This window comes from Fonsecaea monophora (assembly GCF_001642475.1).
Source record: "Fonsecaea monophora strain CBS 269.37 chromosome Unknown Scaff20, whole genome shotgun sequence".
In the NCBI taxonomy this organism is placed as follows: Eukaryota; Fungi; Ascomycota; class Eurotiomycetes; order Chaetothyriales; family Herpotrichiellaceae; genus Fonsecaea; species Fonsecaea monophora.
Genome location: NW_019173951.1, coordinates 222070 through 236095, shown reverse-complemented (window position 1 = coordinate 236095; position 14026 = coordinate 222070). Strand labels below are relative to the sequence as shown.

The 14026-nt window shown below is 51.9% G+C and overlaps 3 protein-coding genes across 3 annotated transcripts; 2 read left to right on the top strand and 1 right to left on the bottom strand.

Moving 5' to 3' along the window:
* Positions 1–200: 200 nt before the first annotated feature.
* AYO21_03902 (hypothetical protein) lies at positions 201–4749 on the top strand (the record flags this gene model as incomplete). Its single annotated transcript, XM_022653875.1, has 2 exons — positions 201–645; positions 701–4749. The coding sequence occupies 2 exons, from the start codon at positions 201–203 to the stop codon at positions 4747–4749; spliced, it is 4494 nt and encodes a 1497-aa protein (XP_022513851.1).
* A 2732-nt stretch (positions 4750–7481) lies between these two features.
* AYO21_03901 (hypothetical protein) lies at positions 7482–8431 on the top strand (the record flags this gene model as incomplete). The annotated part of the gene is made up of 2 exons (XM_022653874.1): positions 7482–7558; positions 7672–8431. 2 exons carry the CDS (start codon positions 7482–7484, stop codon positions 8429–8431), a joined length of 837 nt encoding a protein of 278 aa, XP_022513850.1.
* A 2357-nt stretch (positions 8432–10788) lies between these two features.
* AYO21_03900 (hypothetical protein) lies at positions 10789–13413 on the bottom strand (the record flags this gene model as incomplete). Its single annotated transcript, XM_022653873.1, has 1 exon — positions 10789–13413. The coding sequence occupies one exon, from the start codon at positions 13411–13413 to the stop codon at positions 10789–10791; it is 2625 nt and encodes an 874-aa protein (XP_022513849.1).
* Positions 13414–14026: the final 613 nt, after the last annotated feature.

Here is a 14026-nt window from a genome sequence, read left to right as displayed (position 1 = left end):
ATTTGACCTACCGGTCGTGCCTGAGGACACTTGGAGCAGCTTTTGTCTTTGTTGGTTTTTTTTTTTGGTGATACCGTATTGCATTGGGTCTACCGGCAAGCTCTGAACCACTCAACCACACTTGACCGTTCATGTGGGGAAAGGAAGGATCATAGCCGAACAAAAAGACTTGGTAGGGACGGGCCCAAGCTCACAACACCATGGTCGACACCCTTTCAAAAGAATTGGGCCTGGGCCAACCGGCACAACAGCACGGTGCGACCACGGATCACGCTTCTCAAGGAGATACCCGTCAATATGACGAAAAGGAGCCTGGCGCAATTCGAGATAGAGAAACATTTGCTGTTGAAAAGCACTATGAAAGACCTCGGATATCAACCGACTCTTATGGTCTGCAACGCACCACCTCAGGTGTCAATGTTGAACAGGCGGAGAGGGATTTCGCCGAACTGAGCAGGGAACTGAGTGCGATCAGTCGTCGAGTCTCGCGGACACACTCGAAGGCTTCTCATGTCAGGGCAAGAGATGTGGAGAAGGCCATCAGTTCCTCTGATGAGACTTCGGACGATGTCTTTGACTTGGAGACCACGTTACGCGGTGCGAGAGAGGCGGACGATGCTGCAGGGATCAAGCCCAAATATATTGGTGAGTTCGGGACACCTAGATATCCCTCTTTCTTGGGACTTATCACAGTCAACAGGTGTGGTGTGGGAAAACCTCACTGTCCGCGGTATTGGTGGCGTCAAGAACTTTGTCAAGGTCTTCCCTGATGCCTTCGTCGATTTCTTCAACGTGCCGGGTACGATCATGAGCATTCTGGGGATGGGGAAGAAGGGTCGCGAGTTCAACATCTTACAAGGCTTTCGCGGCGTCGCGAAACCGGGTGAAATGGTACTTGTGCTGGGTCGACCCGGAAGTGGCTGTACGACCTTCCTCAAAGTGCTCGCCAACCAACGTTATGGCTATACAGGCATAGACGGCGAAGTTCTCTATGGTCCTTTTGATGCAGCTACCTTCGAGAAGCTCTACCGTGGCGAGGCGGTTTACAACCAGGAGGACGACGTACACCATCCCACCCTGACTGTTGGTCAAACACTAGGGTTTGCCCTTGACACGAAAACGCCAGGGAAGCGTCCCTTGGGTCTCAGCAAAGCCGAATTCAAGGACAGGGTTATCCGATTGTTGCTCAAAATGTTCAACATCGAGCACACCATCAACACCATCGTGGGCAACCCTTTCATGCGTGGTGTTTCTGGCGGAGAAAGAAAGAGAGTCTCGATCGCTGAAATGATGGTCACTCGAGCCACTGTCTGCTGTTGGGATAATAGCACCCGCGGACTCGATGCATCGACTGCCCTTGACTACGCCAAATCGCTCCGAATCATGACCAATATCTACCAAACCACCACTTTCGTTTCGCTGTACCAAGCATCTGAGAACATCTACAGCCAGTTTGACAAAGTCATGGTGATCGACAAAGGTAGACAAGTCTTCTTCGGTCCGGCAAAGGAGGCGAGGGCATATTTTGAAGGGCTGGGTTTCCTGGAAAAGCCTCGTCAGACGACACCCGACTACCTGACGGGGTGCACCGACGAGTATGAACGGGAATATAAGCCAGGGCGATCTCCTGAAAATGCACCTTCAACCGCCGACTCGTTCGTGGATGCGTTCAACCAATCCGTCTTCGCCGAAAGACTCGAGAAAGAGATGGCCGACTATCGAGAATCCATCCAGCACGAAAAGCAGGTGTACGATGATTTCGTGGCAGCACATCGCGAAGCCAAACGAAAACATACACCCAAGAACTCGGTGTATTCGGTGCCGTTCCACTTGCAAATCTGGGCCTTGATGCGACGACAATTTCTGATCAAATGGCAAGATAAGTTCTCTCTGGTGGTTTCGTGGATCACATCTATTACCATCGCCATCATCGTCGGTACGGTCTGGTTGCATCAACCCAAAACTTCCGCGGGAGCGTTTACTCGAGGTGGTGTGCTCTTCATGGCTTTGCTCTTCAACGCTTTTCAGGCATTTTCGGAACTGGCATCTACTATGCTGGGTCGACCGATTGTGAACAAGCATCGAGCATACACTTTCCACCGACCCAGCGCGTTGTGGATTGCACAGATTGTCGTCGACCTGGCCTTTGCGTCTGTCCAGATCTTCGTCTTCAGTGTCATCGTCTACTTTATGACAGGCTTAGTCCGGACTCCCGGGGCATTCTTTACGTTCGTGCTTATCATTATCACGGGCTATCTCTCCATGACTCTGTTCTTCCGTACCATTGGCTGTCTGTGTCCGGATTTTGACTACGCCATCAAGTTCGCCGCCGTTATCATCACCTTGTTCGTCATCACATCTGGCTACATCATTCAGTATCAAAGCCAGCAAGTGTGGATGCGATGGATATTTTACGTCAACACCCTCGGTCTTGGCTTCGCAGCAATGATGATGAATGAGTTCATGAGGCTGACAATGCGCTGTACCGCTGAGTCGTTAATCCCATCGGGTCCTGGGTACAACAACATTGACCACCAGGTCTGCACCCTTCCAGGTTCTCAAGCGGGAGAGGTCGAAGTGTCAGGGGATGCCTATGTTAAACAGGGCTTTTCTTACGACCCGGCCGATCTCTGGCGTAACTTTGGTATCATCGTCGTTTTAATTGCATTCTTCCTTTTCACCAATGTCATATTAGGAGAAACGGTCAAATACGGCGCCGGCGGTCGCACGGTCACCTACTTCACCAAGGAAAACGACGAAAGGAAAGCCTTGAACGAGAAATTGCAGGAACGAAAACGAAGACGGCAGACGAAACAGGATGCCGGGGACAGCTCAGAGCTCAATATCACTTCCAAGTCTGTGCTGACGTGGGAGAATCTCACGTACGATGTACCTACTCCTGCTGGGCAATTGCGGCTGCTTAAGGATATCTTCGGATACGTGCGTCCAGGGCAGTTGACCGCTTTGATGGGCGCGAGTGGAGCCGGTAAAACGACGTTGCTTGATGTCCTTGCCTCTCGAAAGAATATCGGTGTGATCGGTGGTGACATCTTGGTTGACGGTCAAAAGCCAGGCGTTGGGTTTCAGAGAGGGACTTCGTACGCGGAGCAGCTCGATGTTCACGAATCGACTCAAACAGTCCGAGAAGCTCTCCGGTTCAGCGCCGATCTTCGCCAGCCGTACGAAGTGCCCAGAGAACAAAAGTACGCGTACGTGGAAGAAGTCCTTTGCCTACTCGAACTCGAAAACCTTGCCGATGCCATTATCGGCAGCCCCGAAAGCGGACTGTCGGTCGAAGAGCGGAAGAGGGTGACCATTGGCGTTGAACTTGCCGCAAAGCCTCAATTGCTCCTCTTCCTCGATGAGCCCACGTCGGGTCTTGATTCACAATCCGCGTTCAATATTGTCCGCTTCCTCCGCAAACTCTCTGCCTCTGGACAAGCCATTCTCTGTACCATCCATCAACCCAACAGTGCCCTTTTTGAGAACTTTGACCGGCTGCTCCTGTTGCAACGAGGTGGAGAGACTGTCTATTTCGGAGACATAGGCAAAGACGCACACGTCCTTTTGGGCTACTTCCACAAATACGGCGCCGACTGCCCTCCAAATGCTAACCCAGCCGAGTGGATGCTGGACGCCATCGGAGCTGGCATTGCAGCTCGCATTGGAGACAGGGACTGGGGGGATATTTGGCGCGAAAGTGACGAACTCGCGACTGTCAAGGCCGAGATTATCGACATGAAAGCGAAACGTCAGCGCGAAGTTGCTGGCGAGCCCAAGCTGGATGAGAGAGAGTACGCCTCCCCTCTGTGGCATCAGATCAAAGTCGTGTCCAATCGGACCCATTTGGCCTTCTGGCGTTCCCCCAACTATGGTTTTACGAGGCTGTTCAACCATGTGGCTATCGCTCTGCTTTCAGGTCTGGCGTTCTTGCAGCTCGACGACAGCCGATCAAGCTTACAATACCGCGTCTTCGTCATCTTTCAAGTCACCATCATTCCAGCCCTGATATTGGCACAGGTGGAGCCCATGTACGACCTTTCCCGGCTCATCTTCTATCGAGAATCCGCAGCGAAAGCGTATAGTCAATTCCCGTTTGCTTTTGCCATGGTCTGTGCCGAGATGCCGTACAGCCTTTTGTGTACGGTTGGGTTCTTTGTCCCGATCTACTACTTGCCTGGGTTCAACAGCAACAGTTCGAGGGCGGGCTATCAGTTCTTCATGGTGCTGATTACAGAGTTGTTCTCCGTGACGCTGGGCCAGATGGTTGCAGCGATCACGCCGTCGAGCTTCATCTCCAGCTTGATCAACCCATTCATCGTCATCGTCTTTGCCTTGTTTTGCGGCGTCACCATCCCAAAGCCACAGATCCCCGGCTTCTGGCGTGCCTGGCTGTACCAACTTGACCCCTTCACTCGCTTGGTGTCAGGGATGGTCACCACGGAATTGCACGACCGACAGGTGGTCTGTACCTCGTCCGAGCTCAACTCGTTCCCTTCTCTACCGGGGCAAGACTGTGGCGAGTACATGAGCAACTTCTTCGAACGCGGCGGGCCGGGCTACATTGTCAGCAACGTCACCGACACGTGTCGGTACTGCGCTTACAAGATCGGGGACCAATTCTACGAGCCCTTGCAGTTGAGTTTCAACGACCGTTGGCGGGACCTAGGCATTTTTGCGGCCTTTATCGCGAGTAATCTGATCTTGCTGTTCTTGGCATCGAGATATTTGAATTTCAATAGAAGATAGATTGGGTTATTATCGCATGGCGCGGGGCATGTACATAGGGATTGGAAATTGCACAGGGAAGCGATGCATTGCCATAGGAGGAGAGAAAAAAAAGGGGGGCGCGCGGCCCTAAAACACCTCCCCTCTGTGGGCACGAAAGGGGAACACAAGTTTTGAATGACAACTGGTGGTCCTGTTGTTATGTAGTATGTAGTGGTGACTACGAGGTAACCTCTATTACTCGAGAACGAAAAAACTATTAATTTCCGTTCATTCTTCGATCCTAGAGGGTGACTGAAGGGCCGCTTTAACCCGAGCTTTAACTGAGCTCACCTTTGGCGGAGCATCACTGAACCCTCCCTGAGCGCTCCTTGAGTAAAATACAATTAGAACCAGCGGCTACTGTTCACAACTGCGCTGACTCGATGCTTCCCATGATGCCGCATGAAAAGTTCCACGCAGCTTGAACTTTTGGTAGGCTATCCTACCGCCGCCGAACTAATGTGGAACAAATATCGTCGTCTTCTAATTACGCGGCGTGTGAAAGCGTCTGCAGACTTTAATCCATCTCATAAAAAGGGAAATTTGCTATTTACTCCTTACGATGTTGAAAAATCTGAACCACAACGGGAAATGTTAAAAACATAAAAAAAAGAGAATTGGTCACTACGAGGGTCGAACTCGCGACCTTGGCGTTAACCGCTTTTCAATGCTATTAGCACCACGCTCTAACCAACTGCAGAAGTAATTAGTGATTATTCGATGAACTTGGTGAATGGTAGCTACTAACCTGAGCTAAGCGACCTGTTCGAACTTGAATTGAATCCTCGAGACTCAAAATTATATAAAAGAATTTTGTTCTCGGAAGAGATTTGTTCTATGACGTCATGATGTCTCCACTGTCCTAAATGCTTCGGTCCGTCTACATCTCCCTTCAAGTTCAGCGGCAGCCTCAGGCTGTTCTTTGAAGTCACAATCATACCGCTCAATGACTTCTCCGAACAATCTACGGATCAGGGGCCTGTCACAGACATTGTAGACAAAGAAGCGCGAACGTCTCCTCTTCCTCCGCAACATGTTCGACGAACCAAGAATGCGCTGCAATACTAGAAAATGCACGGAGCCGAACATCTTCAGATGTGACATGCGCGCGGTTCTCGCCAATACAGATCGCCAACCAATTTGCAGAGAAGGCAGCGGGTGTCTTGAGCACAAAGCAGGTTGAAAACTTTTATCATTTTCTTACAAGAGCCCAGACCCGTCAATCGAGAAACCCTGAGGGGAATTGTTCAGGATCGTTTCCATACTTTCTGTCAGGCCGAAATTGCAATGACTGGAGAGCCAAGAGACCGGCTTGCAATACCACCTGTGCCAAAGACACGCTATGTTTCGCCGTCCTTCATGTCGTTCTTCTCCAGGTCCAATAAGGGGAGAGGGAGAGACGGCGTACTTATATCCTAGAGAACCAACACAAAAGCCGACTTCTCGCCGGGCCTTCGAACGAAGTAGGCAGATATCCATTATTGCCACGCAAGAGAGCAGCATAGGAGGCGCCCAACTAAGCAGTTCGAGCGTACTAGGAAGGTGGCCGAGTTGTAATCTCCCAGCATCCTGAACGGGTCCCATCGTCTAAAGTTAATGAAAGTCGCTGTTGTGAAATGAAGACGAAGAGGGAAGACCAAAGGCTCAGGCAGACTCCGGGAGCGTTCAGTGAGCAGCAGGTGAGCCGAAGGTGAGCCAAGCGGCGAGCAGCTAATCAGAAATTGAAGACTTAGGACAGGTTTTTCGTACGACGCTACCTAGGTACCGTCGGGATAGGATATTGTGTACGAGGTATAGTTGGTACACGCATTATCATTACGTAGTGTTGATTTTGAGGTTAGAGGGCAAAACCACCAGAAGAATTCAGTAAATTAGGACGGACGTATGCGTTCTCCTGCATCCTTTACCATTTGCAACTGTTTCTCACTCCAGCGGGTGTATTGGCACTGAAGTCCGTCATTGTATCACTCTAGAGTTCGTGAATCGCAAAGCGGGTTAGTGCCATTCTGCCTTCCACGTGACCTTTGCACGCACAATAAGGTCTCGTCTCCTCCCTCCTCCTCATCTCCACCGCCACACAAACCGGTTTTTATCACTTGCTTTCCATCATCCTCCATCATCAAATGTGGACACCAAGGTCCGCCCCGACATTGTGGCGAGTCGGGTCACTCTCTCAACCCCCTCCCCAGCCCGTGCCACCAATGCTTTGTTCCTCAACCCGTCCACTCAAGGCAGACATTTCCTGACCCCGCCTTCGCACGCGCCGCCGTTTTATGGAATTGTGGCTTGAATCTCTGACGTCGTTCATCTTTTTCCGCTTCTTGCGAACTTGAGCAACCGCACGCACATGGCTGAATAGGCCTGGGCAAAGGAAGCCAGGGTCAGGGCCAGCCAGCTAGCCAGCCATCTTTTCTCTACTTTCTCCCTCTCTCCCTCTCTCACATCTGCAGGGTTCAAAAGTGTCGTGTTTGGCTTTCCCATCACCGAACATGGCCTCCTCTTTTTCTTCGAGTGGTTAAGAAAAGTGTATTGTCCGCCTGGCACATGCACCTCTTCTTCTTTCCCTTTCCTTCCCTTCCGTCGCATCTTTGGTTCTTTTGTCCCAGCAGCAGCATTCAACCCCTATTTTCTTAACAGGCACTGCTGTGGTACTTTTACTTTAATTCTAATTTCTCGCGCACTAATCAATTTGGCTGTGACAGCACATCAGAATGCCTTCCGCACTCATGGAGAACAGAAATGGCGAGCGCGACTATGATCAGGAGGGGGAGGAGAAGTCTCTTCACGAGTGAGTTGAAGCTGCATGAAGGGCTCAAGGCAGACCCTGCTAGATCGCCTGACAGATATCATTGGAGCTCTTGTTACATACATAGATCGTTCACTCACCTACGCTTTCTGCAGGCTTCTGACCTCTTCCTTGGTGGACGTCTACGTCGGTCAGGACTCGACCCGCTGGTCTCTCCACGAGGAACTCCTCTGCTACCACTCACCCGTCTTCTCGTCCGTCTTCCGCGAGGATGGAAAGGACGAGGAGAAGAAATCTGGGGGAGGAACCACCAACAAGGCCTACCACCTCACGGACGATGACGACTACCCCTTTGAGCTTATGGTCGGCTGGCTGTACTCCAAGTCTCTGCAGACGCCAAAGACGGAAAAGGACATCGGCCCTCTCCTTGACTTGTATCTGCTCTCGGAGAAGTTGCAGATCAAAAAGCTCAGCACCGACGTGGTCGAAGCGGTCCGAGAATTCTACCACAGCACCTCTACCTACCCAGGCCTGCGCCGAGTCCAGTACATCTATGCCGAGACGGACGAGGACAACGAGATGCGCGAGATGATGGTCTCTTCGGTTGCGCGCCAGTTGACCACCAGCGACAAGATCCCCGCACATTGGGCGACGGCCCTGAAGCGCAACGGACAACTCGCCGTCGACATCATCCGGGCGATTCAACAATGGCACATTGAGGAGCGTAGCATCCCCGACGTCCGTGACGGCAGCCGGATCCGGGGTCGATTGCTCAACGGCAACATCTTCAGCGCGGTCGAGCGTGCCGCCAAGTCGCACGAGACGGACGACACCAACGACACGAACCTAGGGGTCGAGAGTCTGAACAGCGGACCGAGTGATGCACCGAATGTGAAGAGCGACGCTGAAGAGTAAGTCCGCGCCCGTTCGTGTACCACCAGTTCATCCTGGCAGAGAGGAATGGCGTAGACTAGGATCTCGCTGGCCCTTTTTTCTTGCGAGATTCCTCCACCACGCCTATCTCCTTGTCCTTGTGAACGCCAAAAGATAAAAAAAAATCATAAAAAAAATATAAGGAAAAGAAAAAATATCCAATGAAATTGAGAGAGATATGAAGAGCGTAAGCTGAGCCAGAACCACGCAAACAAAAGAGGCCCGTTATTACCGTACCCGCCACCGCGACCGCCAGAGCCGCCAACTAGCCCGCCGGACCAAAGGCCCGAAGAACCAGGAGGAGGAGGAGGAGGAGGAGCGGCGGCGTCAGGAAGAGGAGGGGGGGGCGAAGGAAGAGGAGAAGGAGATGACGGGCCAGGTGCAGCGGATTCAAAGGTCGATATTGAGGCGAAAGGCGACACCCCAGGTGCTAGCGACAACGATAACGATAGAGAGAAGGAAGATGGACAACCACAACAATGCCATTCCGGCGACGACCAACCATATGATGAACGGCATCAAACGTCCTCTTTCTCTTCCTCCTCGTGCTCCTCCTCTTCATCATCGTCATCCTCCTCCAACGAAGAAACCAGCGATACCACCTCTGGCCCTCAGCACCCGACCGACTCGTCCCCTTGCCCAGCGACAACTGCACCCACCAACCATGCTAGCGACAAAAGACACCCCCCATCTGCATACAAGGCACTGCTGACGGAGGCGTGGCGCTTCTCCTCGAAGGGCAACCGGGCGGAGAGCATGTTTCTGGCCTCGGCGTGGGCCGTGTATCTGGTGTATTTCCTCGGATATGCCATTGGAAAGTAGAGTAGTTCAATGAGTGGAATAAAATCAATATATGTATTTTGGTGATTTAAGCCATCCCCTCTCCCTCCGTCCTTCCCGACGACCCTCCTGGCTCCGCTCCAGAACACAAAACCAAAACCAAAACCAAAACCAAGCCACTCATTCACTCACTTACTCACTTACTCACTTACTCACTTACTCACTTACTCACTTACTCACTTACTCACTTACTCGCTCACTCGCTACTCGGCCTACTTCTACCTGTACCTTGTACTTGATACTTGGACCCTCGTACTTTTCTTTTCTTTCTTTCTTCAACGTAAACATCAACGTAAAAACGCACGTGGTTTTAATGCCGTTCAGCGGCGTTTATATCCATCCCATGCATATCTTCCATGGAGAAAGGCACGAGAGGTTTACCAAGTACTGTAGGTAAACACCTACATAGAGGCCTAACTACCTACCTGGCTGCCTGCCTATCTGCCTAGCTCGCTAGGGATTTATGTGTGTGTACGAGGTACATACTGTATGGCCATAGGTTTCGGCCTTTTTTTTTTTTCTTGTGGCGACCTTCAAGTATGGATGGATGGATGGATGTATGTATGTATGTATGCGTGCGTGCCGCAGTGCCTCGTCTCGTCTCGCGTGTATCCCTCCATACTATTATATACATTGCCCGCCCTTCTCGTTAGTTCTACAGTGGTCACTGACAAAGTGTCCAACTGGACCTGCGACGCACACAAAGAGTCACGGAGATGAACAAACAAGGATAAAAAGGTACACTGTAATTGGTACTCCTACACCACTTCCGGACCCCAGGAGTTGACACCATGCTCCCTCCCACCGCAAGACGGCAAGTAGCCACTAACAATGTCACTGTTTCAGGCTAGAAAGCATGGGCCAACATCGTCTCAGCCTCGTCCAACACATCCAAGCCAATGCCCCGTCAACCCCCGGTTTGGAGCGACGGACCAAGTAACCACTAAGAAACAACATGTATGAAGCTCCCTCAAACCCCCAAGCCCCTTCACTTCCTCAGTTTCTCACCTCGTCCATTCCAATGCATGACTGATACAGGCGCATTCCAACCGTAGCTTTGTCTGGGCATCATAACTGAGGTGGGTACGTATGTCTCTGTAGATCAATCTTTTGCTCCCCAAGAAGCTTCGAGGTCCCGGCATGTAGAAGTGCAAAGAGGTGATATGAATGATAGTCTGCGCTCGATTCCATTAACTAGGGCCACTTTTATCCCCGTCGGTTCCGTCCACTACCATGCAGGGCATATCGCTTTCGACATTAGTCGTCTGTGAACTTTTGCCGCTTTGACTTTTGTATCTTCCTCCTCCTATCGACGAATGCTCGCTTTTATCTACAAAGAAGGCGCTCCAATGATATCAAGAACGATCGCGAAATATGACGGCAAGAGCCCGTCATGGTTTAGAAGACATGATAAATCCGTGGGCGGCGGCCAGTTCGGTGGAAACAAGGACTATGGCGAGAGGGACATCATGCACTTCATGCATAAGTGATTTCGAGCATTAGTTGGAGATCCGTTGGTAGAACAATAGATAGGCAACCTTGTTGTCCTTAACAAGGTACTTGGGATTTGGCGTCTGCTTCCCGGATGAGTCTTTGGGCGTCAAGGTTCCATTGACCACGGCACTCATTGTCGATTTGGTTCTTGAATGCCCATTGACTTGACTCCACGTTTTGTCCGAAGCATCATCCTCGTCAGTTCCTTGGTCAAATTGCTCGAAACGGTTGCCGCTAGCTGTGTGGCGTTCCAATGCTGCTGCAAGGACCTTCGGGTCTTCTTCGCTGCCACCCTCGGCGACCTCTTCGGCTCTGATACGACGCAGCAAGGTATCGTCCATGCGGATCCATTCGCGGCCATCTTGGCGGCGGATGTCGACAGTGTAGTGACCGCCGTTGGCGTTCTTGCCGTGATGGTAGATGACACCTGTAAGGCGGTATTTTGGCAAGCCACCGTGCGCCGTGTACTTGTTCCGCACCTGCAGAGGGAACACTTCCTTGGGGATTTCGAGTTCTAGCGGGTAGCCGACTTTTTTCCAGATCTTCTCCGCGCGTTTTGTGGTGTTGTCATAGTGGAATCGTTTCAGGTGTAGGATCAGGACTGGAGGTAGAGTTTCAATAAAGACTTGTTTTGTCGCAGTGGCTCTTACTCCTCTCGGAGTGTAAAAGTCACCCTGCATACTTTCCGGCCTCGTAAGTCCTTTCAAGGCGTCAATGATGTTGTTTACCTGAGGAGAACCGATATCAAGCTGCAACGGTGAGTATGGCTCCAAAGTGACGGACAACTTATTCCCGGACACTTTCAATTCGGATCGAAGTTTCCCACCAAAGATATTGGTCACAGGAGATTCTGCCGCAGTCATGCCCGAAGACCGAGTGACTGCAGACTTCTGCTTGTGGCCGACTTCCATCCAGCCATTCTCTGTATCAGCGTGCTCTGAGGCATTGGAAACACTGCCCACAGGCGTCGTTCGGCCGGAGCTGGAAGCCGTGGTAGATCTCATGGCGCGAGCACATTCTTCATGCAATTCTTCCAGTAAGAAGCCAAGGAATTCCTGGGCATCCTGCTGGTGGCCTCTCCTCATTTCTCGGAACCGAGGCAGATCTTTGATTGCAGCATAGACATACTCTGGAATAAAAGAGTCGCCATAGTTCTCGTAATCATCTGGCTTCAAACGCAGGCGGAGCTGATCCACAGAGTTTGCGGAGCAGATGATGGGGTACTCTCGTACAAACATGATGATTGCATCGACCAAGGGGGTGTCGCTTTTGAATGTATGTGGAGCTCTGTCAGCCAGTTTCGCTATGAAATCGTAGAATGGCAAGCAGAAAACAAGTACTTGCAACACGGAGTTCATGTAGCACATGTTTCCAGTATTGACAAGACCACGTGGTTTGAGAAAAGATATCTTAGTTGGCGCTTCAACGACAGAGTTCATTTCGTTCAGCACTTCGGATAGGGTCTCACTCTTTGCGGTTCCAGAAATAGTTGAGGCCGCCTTCGACGGTAAGGCTGTGGACTGGCCACTCCGCGCGTCATTAGCCTTGAACAGGTTTGCCCAGGATTTCGGTGGGGCAGGAGGCAAAACAACAGGAGCAGCATCTTCAGAATCCGGCTTCGTCTCTGACGCTTCTGTTGGGGTGATCTGTGTTTCCTTAATGTCTACAGGCGTTTGTGCTGGTTCGGATGTCTTTGACTGTGTCGAGACGACCGAGTCACGGTGGCTTGACCGCGCTGCAGAAGGGCTAGAAGGCAGGACTGGGACAGCTGGGAGAATGGGACCAGCAGGTCGGGCTTTTGGTTGAGTTGGGGTTTGCTGAGACTTTGACAAAGGAGCATGAACGGCAGAAGAGGGGGTCGTTGGTTGGGTAGAGGCAACTTCAGATGGGGCGTCCGACGGTAAGGGAGTCGATGCTTGTGTGGTAGGTTGTTCTGTGGAAATGTCTGCGGACTCATCCTCCTCTTGAGGTACCGATTCCAGCTGCTCTTGGGCGGGTCCTTCCTCAGCGGGCGTCGGAGTAGTTGGTTCAGGAGGGATTGGCTCTACCAATGGGTAGACGACCGGTTCTGAGGCAAGGAGGGAACGAGGAATCCGCCGTCTCTGCCTAGGAGCACGAGGTGGGAATGCTTCGCCGTCAACAGACAACCAAGGCACAGGGGGATAAAAAGGACCCCTGGGAGTATCAGCGGACGGGCTTTGGACCCGTTGAGGTGCGGGAGAAATTGCTGGGGAGATGGTATCTTTTCTTGTGTTCACCGTGCTCGAGGTACTGAGAGGAGGAGAAGGTGGTGTCTGAACCGGGTTTGAGGCAATGGATGGGGCGGTCGAGGTTGGTTGCGGCGGCACAGATGGCGGACCTTGAGGGTGTCGAGGCGCAGGCTGCACGTGCGGCTGGCTGGATACCACCAGCGGGCCGTGATGTGGATGAGGAGCTGCGAGAGGATATTGAGGAGGTGGTACAGGAAGCTGAGCATAATATGGCGGTCTGCCATGCATAGGATGCATGTGGGGTTGTTGATATCCATACCAGTTGGGTGGATAGTGCTGAGGGTACTGAGGCATCATTGGCGCCATATGCTGTTGATAGAATGGCTGGTATTGCGGATGCGGCCTCATGGGAGGCGGCATGTTCGCGTATGGCCCATCATGGCGCCTCTGAGGAGGCTGCATGGGCATGGGATGTTGCCCATAGGGATGGTGGTTTTGTTGCATCGTTCTAGAGTCGCGTTCAGGACCTTCTGCGCCAGGACATGATGTCAAACAGTGGGACGAAGCGCGTCTCTTCTCTTCTTGGTCGGTGGTCTCCTAAACCAACGATCTCTGCTGTGCCATACTTCACAGAGGGCGCAAAGACGACAGGCAGTTGGGGTGAGCGGTGATGGGAGGCTGCGCTGCTGCCAGGACTCATGCGCCCAGGGGAAGGTGAAGGAAGGTGAGGGAAAGCGCGGTCGGTTGAAGTCGATCGAGGCGATTACCACCGGACAGACGATGTGAGGCGCCTACGGACGGCTCACCGACAAGAGAGGAAGAAGAGTGGAGAGGAGAAGATGAAGATTGCTCTAGAGCTGGTCAAGCAAATTATGGAAGAGGTCCAAGTTGCAATCTTTCTGTGATGCGCAGTCACTCACAGTTCAAGTTCGGCGGATTTCGCAGTCGGCCGGTGGGCGCTAACCACGAACCACTGCTAGACCGGCTATTCGCCCCCTTCTCCAATCCTCGGTTGGCAATTAGGTAAGCCTAC